Here is a 19,024-nt window from a genome sequence, read left to right as displayed (position 1 = left end):
ATTTTTGTAATAAAGTACAGTATATATACATGCTTCTCATTTTAATCAGAAAATGCGACATTTAAAATTCTATAGGACTAAGTCAAGAATTTTACAATTTCTTGGTATACAAAATAAATTTTTGATTAGATCTTGAAGTGTTTCCATGTGGCATTATCAATTTTAATACGTTATGTGCATTGCTCCAGATACAAAAAAGGCTTTTTCAAAAATTTCAGTAATATATTTGTTCTGAAGAATTCTTTTAATGTTTTTACAGCATTCTCTTCCAGTTCAAGTTTGAAATATAAACTGCCTGAAACCTGACTTCTGTTAGGCTCAAATGTTTCCCCTACACCCCTATTCAGCAATGAATGTGCTATGGAAAACAGCATTCAAATATTTTTCAGAAGCATCCCACGTGAGAGTGACACCAGATTTTCCTGTTACTTATTGGACAAAATCTGAATGATTTGTGCTATTTTATCTGTGTAAAACTTATCTGGCATATCAAAGCTAGCGATGCGTAAACTGCGTAAGTATCTATACCCATACAACGATATCGAATCCCTTTTTTAGATATGTGCATGAAGAATTTCCATTCTCGATACACAAAGTATACTCCAAATGTAGGACTGTAAGAAAACTTCTGGTTTTACCTGTAGCTGTGGCTGTCACATAGCGCTTGATAAATGGATGCAGAAAGTGAAGCTGCTAAAGAATGAAGTGTGTACACCTAAAATAAAAAGAGCCGATAAGCTATACGTAAGTTTAAATAAATGTGAGTAAACTACAATTGTTTCTAAACAGCGCTGGAAGCGTGTTGTGCAGGAATTCCCTAGTTTTAAACCAGGTGCAGGAAACAGTAACCGAAAGTTACTTTAAGTTTACAATACAGTACTTTGAAAATTGCAATGGCTTGTTCATTTGATTGCAGTCAAAACCTTCTAATATTATGTCAAGACAATTAACTTTATTCGAATATAGAACTGCCACAATGAATGAGTATACTGAAGGAGTGATCAGTATGTCCTGTTACAATAACGAATTTGACAGACTGGTTCCTGGAAGCCGTATTATACAGTATCGCAGTTCAATGTAGTAGTAGTTGCTCAATATGCATAAAATACAAACATTTGTGTAACCATCATATGATTGCTTTACCTATAATCTCTTTTTTACCTCAGTTATGTGCTTATACATTTCCAGAAGTCTCCAGGAGTAACAAGAATAATACTCTGTTACTGCCTCACAATGCAACAGAAACACTCCAGTTCTTAAACAGAAGAAATGCAACGATTTCTTGGAAAGTCTGATGAAATCCACAGTGTGAAGAAAATGGTACTGTCAAACTTAAAAATGTAAACTTTTTTACACCCACCCTGTGTTTATGTCCACCTTTTCCTACCATCTTCCCATTTAATCAAATGTTAGACCTCAGATTAAAGCTATGAATTATCTAGATAGTTGTTTTGCAGTTAGGAAATGTCAGCTCTTCTTTCTGAATTCTCTTTTAAAAGAAAACGCATGTGAAGTATAAATGTTGAGAGTAAGAAAGATGCTTGCTGTAGCATAGGATGGAAAAGGAGTCAGCTGATGGAAGACAGAAAATGAGGTGTAAATGAGCTTGGGTTACAGTTTTAGAAACTTAACTGCCTTGCAGTGGGACAACACATTTTGTTTCCTAATTTTTCCCTACTTTCATTTAGTCAATAGAAATTCAAATTAATTTAATGAATATGAAATATTGATCTAAACGTATAAAATAATGATTCAGCTTCTTATTAATTAATTGTGTTATAGTCTCAGGCTATTTGACTTTTTTCCCGCCATCTATTTACTGTATTTAAACAGAATTTATTCATCTCCAAGTATGGAGTCAGATAATGTACTTCACCACAATTCCTTAAAAACCAGTACACGTGAGGAAATTTGCGCTAGAGTAAGGTTTATAGTATCTGTATTAATAGAACGTTATAACATAACTTACAGTCTCTCATCTCTACTTTCATTAACTTCCCTACAGGATTTGACCAGAACGATAATACTTAGTTAACTTACACGATCCTGTTGTTTTAAGAGCCCAGAATTCAGTGTTTTAGTGAACATTCACATTTGGAACAGTTTCCTGAGAATGACCAGAATTTGGGTGAATGGGAACTAACCAGATTCAAAAAGATGTCAGAAAGCAAGTGGTTAAGTAGCGTTTTCAGTTCACTGAAGGAAGGGAGGAGGTCGGTATTGTGAAAGGGGAAGTGTTGAAAAGTGAACTCAAACACCACATGTTATTTTTCACGTGCTCGCTCCCCACTTTGTAAAAAATCATTTAGCATTTCCCGAAAGCTTTGCATTACCTTGACATCTTCAACATTAGGGTGCGGTGGTGATTTCATCTGCACAATAGTGTAAAGAATATCATGGATGTGGTTGTTTAAATACAGCACAGGATTAGCTATCACAGTTTTTGTGGATGCTATGCTTGCAGAAAGCAACGGTAGCGTTGTGGGCAATGGAAGTGGAGACTGAAGTTGTTTTACAGTAGTTTCCTGTTTAAAAGAAAAGACTGTATTTTAAATTATTTCTATGAGGAAAGAAGTTTTTAAAATGATAATTTTACATCTTAAATGTTTTTCCAGGGTTATTTATCCTCTTCCACTGCTGTCTACTCAGTACAGACAAGACTTTACAGTGAATTATGTCAAAAGTAAGTTCGTATGTACTACAATAACATGGGGTAGACCTGACAGCCAAGTTTGCTGGAACACTTTTTAATTTAGTGCAGGAAGAGTATTTTCATGTAGTTCATTAGGAAGTGCTGGGATTGTATATTAGGAAAAACTAGCTAAAAATGCACTTGAAGTAGCACAAGTTGACAAAATACCCATTGGTCTGAGTTTAATAACAAAAGTAAAATTTGCACTAATGAGTTTCTCAAGTAGAAACAAACAGAATTATTTATTCTTAAATGTATGTGTTAAGCCTACTACCACCGAAACAGTTGTCTACCGCTCCTATTTGCAACGTGAGAAATCTAGGACTAGAACAAGTTAAATGACTTGCCCAGTATCAGATTATCTGCTGTAACTCAGGTTAGTCATTAACATTTGTGGGAAAACACCTCTTTTTGTATGAAATAAATGTAGAAAATGCCATAATATAGTAAAAGGGAGCACTACCCTGTCTGACTTGGTATTATTCGTTGAGCCTTGCAGCTACGATCCCATTCCATGTAGCTCCCTTGCATGATTCGCAGAGGTGTAGGGAATAATATTTTATCATATTTCAGCAACTGTGAATTTAATTTAATATATAGGTACCTAGGATATTGTGATCAAAATTATAATTTCATTAGAACACACGTATAATGCTGCAGCTATAATATAAATAGCAACGCAGTTATTGGTAGCCTAATTCTCAACGTCATATTTCGGATTCTTAAGAGCCAAATAATCAGGATGTGGAAAAGCAGTACACCTAAATACCAACTTCTTTCTCCAAGAGTATTAAAATGATCGTGACCACTGGACTTGCAGAACATAAGAAGCATCTATCTAGGCACAAACTTAAGCATTTGACAAAACTGACAGTCCAGAACTGTTCACACTTGTGAAGAGAAATTAGTTGAATTTGTTTTACCTGCTGTGACTCTTGCAGCAAGAACTTGAGCTCCATTCTTACAGATGCTAAACCACCACCTTGTGCCCCATGAAGACTACAATAACTTAGAAAAACTCTTAGAAGAGCTTGGTTCTTCTGCAGCCACCACTTTCGTCTTTCAGCATGTTCTCGTTTTGCTTGTAACCTACGTCTTTCTATCTGGTGCCGTTCATATGAACCAATGTCTGGCTTATCCACAATATCGTCATGATCAAGCAGATCCCCATTGACTTTGGTATAAGTTTTACAATAGTCTTTGCCCCCCGCGTCATGGTTGCATATTTCATGCATAGCAGCAATCTCTTTTTCAAGCCAATTGTACAGCTGAAATCTGAGCTTTCCTCCATCTACTTCATAACCTGTAGCCAAAGTCCTCAGTTCAGTCATAAGGATCTTCAAACAGGCTCTGAACTTCAGTTGTTCAGCAATAACATCAACCTCAGTGTCTCCTGAATCAGAAATCTCCCCGTGTGGTGTTTGTGGGATGTTGGTGTCTGACGTTCTCTCATCATCTTCTCCATTCTTAGAATCAGATTTTGAGGTTTTCATCATTATACCAACATCCTTGTCCTCTTCGTCTGACCCTTTTTTGTCTTCACCCCAATCAAGAGTAAGGGGCTCATCATCAAATTTTACTGCTGGTTGACTCCAGTCAAATTGTGCTGAAGATTCAACGGTATTCTCCAAAGCAAAGGAAGTTGAAATTGGCTTCGACCAGTCTATATCACCACTTCCAGCACCATCCCTTAGGGCTTTGGAATCTGTAACACCAGCCTGTGTTGGAGGACTAGACGAATCTTCCTCTGCAGCTACAGTAGACTTTTTTCTTACTTTTGGAATTTTGGAAAGGACTTCAAGAGCTAGTACAGGGCAGCCCACTTTAAAATGAGCATTTGCAGTAGTGAAGAACAACTTTCTTTCTATAAGATTAATTTTATCAACAAAGCTTTTCTCAGTTTTTAGACCTAAGGTGGCCAAAGTCCCTTCTGGTGAACTGAAGTATCTTCGGATGAGCAAAGGGTGGGTCCGAAGATAATTGTAAAAACTGAATACCACAGGATTGCACGACTTGACGATAACTAAGGAATTAAACAGATATGACATCTATTGAAAATGGCTTTTAAATGGTGGCATTCTGTTTTGCAGTATTTCCTGCATTACAGAGATTTGTCAAAACACAAAAACAAAGACAGTTTGGAGTCTAGTTGCCAAAACAAAATGAAAGAATTACTATTCCCCCCAACAAGATAAAGGCGTGAGCGGGATGTGTAGAAGGATGCTAGGTTGTCTCATTTGCCTCACTATTATATTCCACTCAGCTAAGGCTGAGATGATCAGCCAGGTAGAGACTTCCCCAAGGCAGGGGATATGCCACAGTAAGCTATGTAGCCACAGTGTCACTTAACATTAATCTCAGAAGGGACAGGATATGAAATCCTGCTACAGCACTGCTAATTTCTAAAAGTAAGAAAGAGAACTGAAGTCCATTGGAATAAATACTAGCCAGCATTCAGTAGCAGAGAGGTCCTCCTGAGCTTATCTGACCGCAGAACTAAGTTTGGTATTGGGGGGGTTGGAGACAAGTCCTTGGAAGAAATTGGAAAACGATTTATTATTTTTTTTTAAGCAGCAGAAATTGAGCTAGCCAGTTCATAAGCCAATTAATGATTTCAACATAATGGCATCTCAGGAGAAGGGACTGTATGCAAACACAGAAAGTATTTCTCCTTCTCTACTTTGTCTTAATAAGTTTGTCCCAGACTAATGTTTTTCCCTTACCTGGGTTTTCATCTTCTTCTTTAGGTGTTTGTTCCAATAACGTGTCCAGTGCTCTAGTGTAATCTTTCATTATCCAGTATGCAATGCTTCGCAGAAATGGATCAGAATGCAATTTAGTACAGCTGAATCCAGTTCCATCCTTACGGCAACCCAAAATCTTTTCATAAAGAATGGAGGTGTACGTGACAGAGGTTTCAAACTCTGATTCATATAAACGAGCAATAACCATAGCCAACTGGATGTCTTCCATTTTCTCAAGGCACACCTATGATAAGAAGTGGGGAAAGCATTGCTTTATGAGGGAAAGGTAGTTCTTTAAAATAACAATGAAATAAACAGCAATATATGTTTACAGAACAGATTTTTTCTTATCATATCTGTTCTTTAAAGTATATATTCATCTTTGGGTCAAAAATATGGTGATATATATCTAACTAACATATTTTCTTCTGTGTTTGGAAAGAGGTGTACTTTCTTCTATTTCAGAAATTACGATGTGCATAACAGCACATCAGCATGTCAAAAATTAATATGGCAGAAGATAAAGATGTTTATTTTCATTCCACCTAGTAGAATAAACATAATTTCCAGCTTGAATGTTAATACATGACTGGTAAGATATACTTCACACTGTCTCATCTGCAGAATTACATCTCTGAGGAAAATTCTGTCTCAGGTAAAGACAAACATACTGCACATAAACAGGCAGGATAACTAAAGGTTCTCTAATTCCCATTCTCTCCAGAGAGGTACTGCTTATGTTATGATCCTGCTCACAGCTCTCGCCTCCTTTGTGGCAGGCAACATCACAGCTCCACTAAAAAGGGATCCTAGGGCTGCTTCAGAAAAGAACTCTGACTTCTGTTTTTATTTAAAGTTATAACAATAGGTCATGCAGAATAGCTGGAGGCTGAACAGAGTGAACTTAACTGTGCTGATCAAACAGAAAGTTTTGCCAGAAGGGTCGTGACTGGTATTCCCAAGAGTGCTTGCACTGAGGACTGATGTATCTGAACAATTACTCTGGCCTTCTGAGCAGCTTCCAAGCTGCTTTTCACAGTAGTGTGGAGGTAAATGGTATGTCTGCAGAGCATAAGGGGGTCATGTGTGGACATACTATACCATTTGGGCTGCCACAATTTGTGAAAACGTGAGCAGAGAACAGCTTGTAAGGGTGCAGTTACATAGGTCAAATAAGAAACTGAAACTTAATTTCTCAAAAGCGGATACCTCTATAGCATCTTTCAGTGAACCTGCTAGCAAGAAAAACGCAGCTGATTGTTCAAAGCGTTGTTTTCCCAACAAAGCAAAAGCGTTTTTTAAAGCAGCTTTGCGCCATCTGTCTTCAGTGAAGTTGTGGCTGAAAAAGGCAGTCATCTTTTCATCATGCTGGGACCTGCGTAAAGAAATGCAGTAGACACCACTAATTAGATAACTTTAGCATACAATCACTTGAACAACATCACTTTAAACTGTAATCTTGAATGAGTTCTGCTTTGCATTCCTGGTTCAATTCAGATTTAATCAAACTTCCAGTTAGCAGAACTCACCTAAACAGACCCCACACCACTGCCTTTTTCTTCATAGCAAGGTAAAAAAGTGCAGCATCTAAGGCATCATTGTTCCTCTGGAATGAAGCTTTTGCAACCTGTAGTAAACAAAACCTACTATTATTAGAGAAAATATAAAGGTTGCTTTTAGCTAAGTAACATATGTTCTCTGTCAGGGAGGATGGTCTAGGTGACTATTATTACTACAAAGCAACAGTAATTTCTGTCAATGTTTTATTCATATGTGACAGCTCTCATTAAACTGTAAATGTTCTTAAGAGTCAGAAAAACAGTACTACTGCAGACATTAACCCCTCTCAACCACACTGGAACATTACAAACGTGCAAATAAAAATCTTTTCTTTAAAAGCATTACAGTAACTCATGCTATTAGGTGAAATTCCTCTTGTAACCCATTATTTACATATACTTAAGCTAATACAAGTATTTCTTTAATGAACACTGTTGGTTTTTTGCATAGGACCCAGATGTAATTGCATTTAATTTGGAGTACTTGGATAATTAACTTTTGGTCCTGAATTCTTTGAGTATCCTGTAACTTTTTAAAATGTATTTTTACAGAAGATGACTTGGAAATTTAGTAAACTAGTAAGTACTTCTGTTTTACAGACATTTCAGAGATTGCATTACTTGTTGTAATTCAAAGCAAAAGATAGTAATTGTTCAAGTCCATCAAACTTCAAGTTATAAGAAAGCTGAAATTTTTATTAAAACAAGAACTTAAATCTCATTTGTAGCCATGGGAAACAGTTTTAGATATCATCTTAAAAATCTATTGTATTTTATTCATTATTAGACTTTCCATAAGAAAACTCTGCATACAAATGAGATTTGGTGTTATTTGGGTTCTACATAATATAGGTGCGTATTTCTATAAAACAGTAATTTTGCAGCTCTTCAGAACAGTAAAACCTGCATTTATTTGCAGTTCTGATCTTTTATGTTCTACACTAGTCCATTATAAAAAGTACAAAATTTGCAAAACCACCCTTTATATATCTGAAAATATTAGCCAATAAAAACTATATTTATTTCTTAAATAAAACCCACTGCTGAACTCAAAGCATAATTCCCTGTTTAATTTACAGATTAATTATAATGTCTCATATATCTGAAAACAAGATTCTTCTTAAAATAGAGTACTTAATATGATCTTTAACATACTGTAAAATACCGGGGGGAGGGAGGGGGATTAGATGCTTCAGAAGTGGCTTTTCCCTACATCTATTGTATTATATTTTACTATTGAATAACAACATTTGTAAACCAGGACTGCCAACATCAGTTGGCATAGAAAAAAGAACAGTTACACAGTCTCCTGGCTGGGCTGGAGTACAAAGAAATCTGCTATATACAAGTCACCATGTGTAACTGTTAAGGCATACCTAAGAGCATGTAACTATAATCTGTAAGCAATAAAAAGTACCTTCTCAATGCACCTTCGGAGTGTGTTGATATTCCTAACCCACCAACCGATACCCATAGCTCTTAATTCAGACCACTGTGGGTCTCCTTTCTGGATAGCAGGAATCATATTGATCAACTCCTCCTCCGCCTCAGAATGAAAAGCCCATGCAAAATGGCAAGTGGATAGGCCTAAACAATAACATAAGATAATAAAATTCGTAAGACTTGTTAATAAGCAAATGGAATATGTCAGAGATGCAAAGTGGGATCTCCAACCCCAGAGTTTGGTAGATCTGAGAGACTGTTTCCCTCTACAGCAAGTAGAACTGCTAAAGGAGCAGCTGAAATAACTTTTTGCCCACTAGGGATGTCCTCTCCCCAGTGCTTCTTCCATCGTTTTCTAGTACCCCGTTCACATATGTACTACAGTTATATGGCGAAAAACTGAAGGAAAGATAGTCTATTATCGCAGAGGCAGACCCATTCTAGGCCAGAAACCTTCTGCCTGCTGTTTAGGTAGTAACTGCTTTTCTTTCCAGCATTTACTCAGATTGAGCAAGGGAAAAAGATTGCTGTGATGAAATAAGATAATCTTTAAGGTAAGATAAAGCCATGCTCAATGTAAAGCAGTATCTTCATTCCTCCAGCAAGACCAACAAAATATATATACAATCTGTACGCTAGCTGGTTGGGGAACTTATTCATGCCTCAAACTGAATGGGGCAGAATCTCTCTTCTGTTCTAGAGATATATGTTTCTGCCTATTCACAGTACATGTAGGGAAGCCTATAGGAAGCCTTTGCTTTTAACGGAATAGGTATGATCTAAAATGAATATGCAGATAATAAAAATATCATAATATTATGAATCAAACATAACCAGATGCTGTCAGATAAAGTGGATCAAATGAAAGCAATACTTCGCTCCAAGAATTACCTTGGTGGAGCAGCTGAACTCGATACAGAGGTGGGAGTGATGTCAGAAGGCAGGTGTGCAAGCGCATAGCCAACAAATATCGTAAGCCACATTCATCCAAGGTATCTCTTCCTATGAAATATAAAATACTGACTTTTGAACATGCAGGTGTCTACAAGAGGTGTACACACAACTCGACAAGTTATTCATTATGTATGAAACATAAGTAAAGATTTATATTTAAGTGGTTTTCGTTCTTACTGTATCTAATCTGAGTAACTGATGCTATCTTTCAGCTTTGTTATCACAAAATACCCAAGGACTAAGTTTACCTTTGCTGAGACGAATAAGAATATTAATTCAATAATATGCGAGCTACTAACCTGAGTAATTCTTATCTCTGTTCTCATCTAGTTCAGTGCTTGTCGTGGCCACAGTGTCTGCCAAAGCTACAAGGAACATCTGCTCCAGTCGAGTGAGGCCTGGCAGACTTGAGTGCATCAGGTGGCTTGAAAGGACACTAGCATGTTCTCGGCCAAAGTAAGTTGGACCATACTGTGACAGATTAATAACTTTGGATTTACTCTCCCTCTTTTCAGGCTCAAAATCAATAAAGTCTTCAGTTGTAACAGGCTGAATCTGGAATAGATCTGAGTACTGATCCTCTGTTTTTCTGTTAGCATGATCTTCAGAGCCCTGAGGTATTTTAGAAGTTTCTTCAGAAATGTAAGTGGCATCTTGATCTGCAGCAAGCAGTGCATACAGTGGCAGTGGGGGAATTGAGTCTATCTCTGTGTAGTCTCGAGTACCATCTTTTCCAGCTGTGATGGTATCCTTTGCAGTACTACCACTTACACTAATGGTGCGAGAAAGGTGGCGTTTAGGACCAGTTCCTTCTCCAGCTTCTGTGTCTTTAACTATTGCAACTTCTCCTGCAATACATTTAACTAAATGTGATAGAATGGCTTTGGCTCGGCGAACTTTACCCAGATCCATAAGTTCTAATAACTGGGTTGGATGATACTGGGGTAGAGTAGGCGAAAGAACATGAGCAGCTTCAAAAAGGCCACCGTCCTGAATTACAGTTGGAGTGCCAAAAACATCATCCACAATACCTGCCCCATCAATTATGCTGGTCTTCTTCGCTATCAAGCTTGTTTTGAGTGGATCTTGTGTTGTTGAGTCTTCAGTAGTAAAAACATCACTTTCTCCATCACCAAACTTGACAGCGTGTTTCCACTGGGCATAAACATGCATTTCACAGTCCATTCCCACTACCAATATGCCATCTCTCACCCAGGAGAGAGAAACAGGCAGTGAAGGGGTGCCGTCTACAGATGACACCAAATCGATTGATCTAAGCAACACCCACTTTGACTTTATACCTTGTTTTATGCTACCACCTAGTGGTAATGTAATGACAGCTACTCCCTCTTTGCTGCTGGTTTGATCTGTTACAATTCCGGAAAGTCTTCCGTACATGAAGATGTTGGCACCAACTCCAACTGTCAGTATGTGCGAACCATCTTCTTTTGATACCCAGTCCAAATGCACCAAATGCTTGATACTAGGCACCAGGTACTTGTCTTTATTCAAACAAGCATCTGATTTACTGTAAACAAATAAATTACTATCTACACTGACCCTTGAATCAAGTACACTTCCAACCTTAACTAAATCATCCAGATGAATTGTCTGTTCCAAAACCCATTCTGATCCTCCTGTAGACTCACATTCAAGTATACAAACGTGCATGGAAAATTCTTTGGAAACAAAACCATTATGCTGTATGGGTTGTTTGTATGCTACTGCAAGACGCCCTGTGTAAGAACAGCTAACGGCAACTGGCCTTCCTACTATGCTCACTGTACTGCTGTTGGCTTCTCCTTCATCATTCATTAAAGGCCATTTTCTCCAATGGTATGTTTCCCTTTCTTCATTTTTGCTGTTTAGGTCTGTCTCAACAGTACATTTCCAGAACCGCACTCTGTTGTCTGAACATGATGTTACTATCAAATAAGGTGCAAGGCAGACTGGGTATATTGACGAAGAACTCAGGTGACCTGAAGTTAGAACAAACATATTTAGTTTTAGTAATATAAAGTAGAATACCTATATGAATAAGGCAGACGTAACACTGTCTAACTACTGATAGAGAACTTTACAACCTGGTATTATTTTTCTAATTTGGACTTGGGTAAGGGCAAATACATTAAGACTGGTTCTTGCAGCTTGAACATTACTAATCATCTGCATTTCTGGTTGCTATTCAAAGAAGATAAGCTGGAACTGAACTAATTCATAGAAGGGTTGTTAGAATAATGAGAGGAATACAGAGCCTTAATCAGATGAGATTAAAGAAGTTAAGATTAGGTTCAGTAGGTTCTTAGCCTACCAAAATGAAACTAAGGGATGGGGGGGGAGGGGGAACGTAAGGGGGGAGACAGACAAACAGGAGAAGGTATAAGAGCATCAGGTGAAAAAAGGCACTACACACCCAACACATTAATGCTGGCAGATAAACAAGGAGGCATAAATTGTTCATTAATAAATTAAGACTAGAAGTTAAGTTTCCAACTATTAGAGCAGGAAGTTTCAGGAACAGCTTTCCTGTGGTGACTTGATATGTTTATGAAAGGGTAGCACGACGTGGACACAATGATTTGAGAGAGCCTTTTTAGTCCTGTATTCCTTGTGTCAGTAAATCAGAATGCGGAAGGCTGAGGAGATACAATCCTATAAACTAGGAGGTAAATTAATGGACCAACTGGATAGGGAAAAAACCCGTTAAATTTACCTGCTGAAGGAGTTGCTCGTATTACTTCTATGCCAACAGGAAGATCCAGAGGTTGGCTATACACAAGTCTGGAGCTCAGAATGAGTTTACTAGCAGTCTGAAGATTAGCAATTGATGAAGATCGTGGAATGGGACTTATGCCAGGTGATATATCTGGAGAAGAATCCACAGTCTTTTGCTCAGGTACACTAAGCTTATTCTCTGATGAAGCAGTTTCAGTTGGTTTTGCTATATAAACAAAAATGTGAACAGCGTTAAAAAAATTGTTTATAAGTAAGGACAAGGCATGAATATCCTATAACCAGATTTATTTTTTTTTAGCAGTGCTTAAGTTACACGGAAAATAATTGTAAGACGTGCAGGCTGCGTTAGTTTTATTGCATGCATTGACTGTTCAATTTAAGATACCCATTAACATTCTGAAGTACTGATAGTTTGAAATAAAGAATCCAGCACTTAAGTACATTACTTACCCTATCAACAATTTTTTATATTGCTATTGGTATAGAATGCAACCAGTGTTTGTAAGGAATCTTACTGCTTCTATTGCATTAATAAATTTTTGTGAAGATTCCTCATTTTGAGGCTTCTGCTTGACAAAGGTGACACAATTTATTTTAAAATAAACCCCCGAGCTTTAAGTTTTATTTTAAATAATATAAAAGAAATGTGTATCTCTAAGAAAGTTACAGTCACTCACTCACCTAAACAGGCTTGCACAGATTTGAGATGAAGATGCCACATCTGAAGAACAGAGCAGCCATTACTATCTTTTTCAATTACTACTAGGTAGAACTTTTCTGAGAAAGGTGGTGGACGATACCCTGCAAATGAAACATATTATCAGTGTTGTGAAGGTTATGTTCAACATAAATAATTTTCAATAACAGCAGAATCTCTAAAAATTATTGATACTAAAAACCCGTTTTCTTCTTTGAAAGAAATTGGTCGATTATAAAACAAAATGTTCAAACAGTACCATTAATAACATTTCTAATCAACATTTTGTTTGCTCATGGCTACAGAATTATGAAAATAAAGAGACAGACTGACTTACAGACAACCTGAATATTAGTGGCAAATCTAATTCATTAGATGTATTTGCTTTCCCAGTCAGTTTGAACTACTTTGCTACATTGTAAAGACTCTTTTCCACCTGCCTGCCTTCTTCCTTTTTCTTTTAAAGTTTTAAGCCTGCTACCAAATTCCCCAGTTACTTTCTATTGTATTAACTTGGAAATCAGATATATTTACCTTATCACCTGAAACTACATATTGATGCAGAAAATGCACTTCTGTTCTATTTTGAACACATTTTTTTATATAACATACAGCATTTTGAAAAATAGACTTTGTCATTAGGTTAAAATGTTTCACTCTAAGCAAAGTAGAATGCCTTTGTTTAATACCATTACCATGTAAAGAACAATTCATATGAGCAACATGAAACAGACACTTTACTGAATTCTACAGATTCTCATTAAAAAGGAAACTAGCATATGCCAGCTAGATTTTGGTATCCTTTAAGAACGTTTTTGGTACCTACTTCATTCATGTTAGTTATTTTTATGCTATACCTTGTGATGGCTGGAAAAATATCTCAGTTTCCTTCCCTTCCACATCTTCCTTATGTGGTTTGTATCCCAAAATGAAGTCTTCTTGAAAGACATGAAGCAATTGTGTGTTTGAGCCACACTGAAACATTAAGCAAGAGTTATGCTTGCAGAATAGTAGAGCAATTGTAGAGCAATTCTTCTGTGCAATTGAGCTACAGATGAGGATCACTTTCTTTTATAATGTTGAAAATTATTTAAATGCATCAGAAAAACTGAACATTTCCCTCTTATGTTAAGAACACCATATTCTAGAACCTACTGTTTGTGTATTCAAATAATTTCACTGAGATCTACCATGCTAGACAAATTCTGTAATAACATTTTTGCCGCAGCTATTGACAGATGAATTACAATCTGATTAGTTTTTATTTCTTTAGGTCTTGAATAAACGACAGCGGCAAAAACTCTTAGACTTTTATCCCTCCTCAGTTGGAGGGCATGTCTGCAGTGAAATGCTTCGGAAATTTAAGGGAATGAATTGCAGATTTTCCTTCTCTCTGATATCTCAACAGCTGTCCTTCCTGACAGCAACAGATTTCTTTGCAGTACCTCCACCTCTCTACAAAGGAGGTTGCTGGCAGTGAAATCACTTCCTGCAGGCAAGGAAAAATATGTCCCCCAAAGACAGTGATGGCAAAGTTTTCATGTTGCAAAACACCCTCTTTTTCCAGAGAAACATGGAAAGAGTATTCCTTGTAATCATCTATAAAAATTCTAGAAATATTTTTTTGTAAATCTGAACTTAAAATTGAAGATCCTGTGTGATTAATACCTAACAGACATTGAAACTTATTGACAAATAGATAAATACTACTTTACATATGTCAAAAACATCTGGATGTCTAATTAAGAAATCGTAAAACACACTTTTCACAGGCTGCTTCCTAACAGAAAACAGCACTGGAACATGTATGATCAAAATAACTGTGAGAGAACAAGGTGTAATAATACTACCTTCTCATTGTTTGAAATGTATAGCTGCATTAGTTAACAGATGAAAATTTGTCTGACAAGACAGACAAAAAAACCTGAAGTCATACGTGGCTATGACTCCTACATTTTGGAATATTTAGCTCTAGTTTTTAGGTTTGGGTTTTGTTTAGATGTTGTTCATGTTTTTGTTTGTTTGGGTTTGGGGGGATTGTTCTTTTTTTCCCCTTTAAATTATAATGGTTTGTAAACTAGTCTTTAGTTAAGTTTTGTTTCATCAAGATTTATGCTTAGAAAATATTATTACACTCTAACAATGGGCTTTGAGCTCCTAGCAGCTAAAAAAAAAAGTTGTCTGACTAAAATGTTCAAGGTATCTCAATATTCACAAAAATTCAAGGCAGTCATTATCACCATAGAGAAATGTCATCTCTTTTTCCTCTTTTCAACAGATTAGGTTAATTAACAGACAGAGCTATTAAACACCTTTATGTGATACCCGTAAAGAGTTAACCATTTATTTACTTTGTTAGTTATTGCATCGAGTTCAATAATGCATCCTGGTCGAGCAGTGGATTGTTGGCTCACAATGTTAAACACTTCCCCAATAAGTTTCTGAAACAGAGCAAAATGAGAAAAGTTAGTGTATTTTCCCTTCAGACAGAAGGAAACTGCAGTCATTTACAACAAACCGATGCTTTAGTTTTCCTTGTTGGCATAACCTGTAACAGATTTCTTCCTGTCATTTTGGCACTTATGAATAATGCATTTATCAAGACATTTGCACTGTTGTGAGGCCACAGCTATTCACTGGGAGAGCACACCGTTTTTTATGGAAACTAAATGTTTATTTAAAGATTTATCTTTTCATAACATAATACCTGTGCCATAAGAAACTCAAGTATACTGCTTCACTTTTGTTTAAAGCTTCAGGTTTTGTCACAACACATAGAAAAATAAATCAGTACAGCTTATATATAAACTGAAGGCTCTATTGATTTTTGCTGGAATGTTTACAATCATTGCTCCTAGAACAGATTCCTCAGACTGATCTGAATACTGACAGGCTCTATCTTGCAGGATGGCTTATAAAATAGAAGAATGGAAAAAAAATGAAAGATGTGCTACTTTATACAATAACAGTGAAAGGTCAGGCTTTACTTTGCTTAGTCACACAAATGAAAGATAAAAAAAAGGATGAAAAAATTGCTTATTACAGAAAAAAGAAGAGCTAATATTACCCTTAGCAATAGCCTGCCGACTCCCTCCTATCCCACCATCTCTGCCCTTCCTCATATATAAATGTAACTTAGGTGGATACACCTAAGTCTTGCTCTTCTCTCTTCACCTTCCAACTTGCTCTTGACTCCCCTCTTTTCAGAAGACAAGGACGGACAATTTTTTCTTTCCCCACCTGCTACACACTGGGGAAACTAGTCAGGGAAATTTTGTTTCAGTCCGGTTGCTTTTAGTAGTAATAGCTGCATTTCTGTCTGCTAATGTTTACATGTAATTATGCAAGGTATAATGCATAAGATCTTATACATGGACTGGCACAAAAATTATACAGAACTAACTGAAGACAAAGCACTGGAGGGGAAAAAAATGTTACCTTAATTATTTTATTTTAATACTTTCAAACCATTGCTACATAAAACTTACAGATGATTCAGGGTCAGATAATTCATCTAGAAGTTTTCGTGCATCTACGACAGCTTGATAAAGTCTCAGGTTTTTGCCATCAGATGCAACAAAGCAAGCACTAGCAGAGTTGCAGTATGTACCTAATAGAAAATACAAAAATTTCATCGTTGAAGAACAAAATGGTAGTCCAATAGCAACAGGTAGTCTATTACAATCCACTTCACAATATCTGAATATGTTTCTAACATAGTTTTCATAAAGTACTGAAGCAAAACACCTAAGCTAATGTGTGCATTAAAACACCATTATTTGACCTTTGAAATAACTCCCTTTCTGCTCATTTATCTAACTGAAACTCCTCATAAAAGTTGAATAATCTAAGCATGTTTACAAACATGGTTCATGCATGCAAAAACCAGGATGTAGTATACCTAAAGGAATGCTGCCATTCCTTAAAATGGTTACGTTCTCTTCACTGTCACCTCTCAAGAGGTGCTTGGAAGAGCTAACACTAGCTTCCCTAGGTTGTCAGAGACTATTTAGAGTGGGAGTCTAAGGTAAACTGTTCAGAGAAGCTACGTTAGCTACAGCTTCTTTCTTGTTTACCATCTCTAGGCTCTTTGGATAAAATTAATCGCTACAAATTTTCCATTCTACCCTCCAGTTAAAATTGCAGATATAAAAGTGGAGGGAGAAATATATCTTTAGTAGTGAATAATATATGAAAAACTGTAACAGTGTCTTTTTTGCTTCTCTACAGTATACAGCACAGGCTTGACACGAGGTTTTCTATTCCGATATATGTTTTCCTCTGACTTTATAAGAGGGAAGCAGCTAGTTATTTGCGTTTAGAAGACTTTGTGGGATCCAGACAGCACAGAATATTACTATGTGAGCAGACAAAATGGATTTATTTTAAATCAAAGATATGTTATGCATTTATTGAGCATATTTAGGATTTTTGAGGTTGTACATCTTTGACACCCATTTAATCATTGCAAAGGTCAGACTGGCCTTAGCATAATAAAATAACCTGGCATTATTAGTATAAAATTGAGTGTTACATCCACAGCACAAATGACATTTTTAGTACTGTATACAAAGATGACAACTACTACAACAGCATCTTTGTGATAATTCAAAAATAAGCATCTGAGTTGCTGAATAGAAACAATTTTCCTAAATGCAATAGAAAGCCCTAAAATTAAACACAGAAATTGAAGAACTGTCCTAGGGTGTTACACATCAGATGTTGTACTGCCTGACCCCTGAAAAAAGTATTGTTTGCAGTTCTGTATAGTTAATGTAGTCTATTTCTTTAAAAATATTTTGCCTTCTAACTGAACTTTTGTAAACCACTGATGGCCTGAAGAATTTCGGTATTGTTTCAGGATCTTCTAATCAGAGTTCTTAGCCAGCATGTTAAAAGATTTTAATACTGTAAATTTTGGGTGAAAGTCTTTCCCAATAATTCAGATGTTCAAGTGGTCCAAATACTAGTTCTTACTAGTTCTGTTCAACCCACTGCCTCCTGCAACTCTATGTGGCCAACAACCCAGATGCCTAAGTCATCAGAACACCTGCATTATTAATACCATGTCATTGGAAGGAACACTCAGTGAAGCTGCCTAAAACACCGAGGAAAGGGATAATCTTGTTCTTTGTGAGAGCGATGATTGCTTACTCACACAAAGAAATTACTGAATGTCAGCTGACCCACAGGAACCACAGACACACTCAAACCAGATGAAATGTTTTGAAGTAGCTTAGCCTCAAATGAAATAAAAATACTTAATTTACGTAATACAAGGAAATTGCTGAAAAGTCAATATAAACATACTCCAAATAAAATAGTAATTTATTTTAACAAATTAATTCTATGACTCTCAGTGTTAACTCTATAAGGAAACATGCGAAGTGTACTCACCAAGGCAATAGCTGGGAATAAGTGTTGGAAGCCAGGCTACGTTAGAGAAAGCGGAGGTATGAAGAGAGTTAATTCGAGCCAATTCAGATACTCCTCCAGTGTATGATAAAGGTCCTATAGGGTCTACACGCCACAGAATCAGCTCACTATAGATTGCATTTGGGTCATGAAATGTGCGGGTTGCTGCATTTTTAAGTTGCTGCCTAGAAGAACCTTTCACATGTTTAACAGGATCCATTATTCTGTTTATCCTGTCAGAGTCCCAGGAACTGTCTGATTCAGGAGTTAATAGAGCATTATGATGAGAAGATGTTAGCAGTAATGGTAAAACAGAATGGCAAGCTAGATCATTGAGATGAAAACGGTGACCGCAGTACCTAAATTTATGTGATACAGTTAGCACAGTAGTGAAAGCTGATTTATCAGCAAAAGTAACTGCCCACTGATTTAGAGAGCCATCTATATGTTTGGAAATCATCATTACTACGGGAGAAATTATATTCACATTTGCACTGTCCTGGGCACAGCTTGGTCCTTTATTTGCTAGAGCCTTATCTGGAAAGTCCATTGTCTTCTGATGTACAGCATTACTGTTATCTTTTAAAAAGACAGGGCAAGCGTACATCATAATATTTTTGCTAAGGGAACTAGCATCTCCTGATGGAAATGCAACAGGAATCCTAGAAGAAAACGAAACCTAAAAAAAAACACAACAAAAGAGAAAAGAATTAGAATACAGCAAGCCAGCTTAAGTCTGAATAAGTGTTAGCTGTTTCACAGGAAATACTTAAAATTAAATTCA

General features: G+C 36.6%; 1 protein-coding gene across 1 annotated transcript in view; it reads right to left on the bottom strand.

Annotated features, from left to right (window-relative positions):
- Positions 1-19,024, bottom strand: part of DMXL2 (Dmx-like 2) — a 45,150-nt gene that overhangs the window by 15,005 nt on the left and 11,121 nt on the right. The window contains exons 11-25 of the mRNA XM_009885703.1: positions 18,223-18,919; positions 16,314-16,435; positions 15,177-15,266; positions 13,683-13,800; positions 12,810-12,929; positions 12,106-12,333; positions 9,692-11,371; positions 9,330-9,440; positions 8,413-8,582; positions 6,966-7,063; positions 6,646-6,811; positions 5,416-5,680; positions 3,616-4,715; positions 2,334-2,525; positions 639-715 (exon numbers count right to left, since the gene is read on the bottom strand). Coding sequence (XP_009884005.1) covers positions 639-715; positions 2,334-2,525; positions 3,616-4,715; positions 5,416-5,680; positions 6,646-6,811; positions 6,966-7,063; positions 8,413-8,582; positions 9,330-9,440; positions 9,692-11,371; positions 12,106-12,333; positions 12,810-12,929; positions 13,683-13,800; positions 15,177-15,266; positions 16,314-16,435; positions 18,223-18,919 — 5,234 coding nt within the window. The remainder of the gene's footprint in view (positions 1-638; positions 716-2,333; positions 2,526-3,615; positions 4,716-5,415; positions 5,681-6,645; positions 6,812-6,965; positions 7,064-8,412; positions 8,583-9,329; positions 9,441-9,691; positions 11,372-12,105; positions 12,334-12,809; positions 12,930-13,682; positions 13,801-15,176; positions 15,267-16,313; positions 16,436-18,222; positions 18,920-19,024) is intronic.

The sequence above is a fragment of the Charadrius vociferus genome, unplaced genomic scaffold (assembly GCF_000708025.1).
Source record: "Charadrius vociferus isolate BGI_N301 unplaced genomic scaffold, ASM70802v2 scaffold325, whole genome shotgun sequence".
Lineage (NCBI taxonomy): Eukaryota > Metazoa > Chordata > Aves > Charadriiformes > Charadriidae > Charadrius > Charadrius vociferus.
The sequence above is the reverse complement of the archived record's forward strand: the minus strand, read 5'-3'. Positions and strand labels throughout refer to the sequence as shown.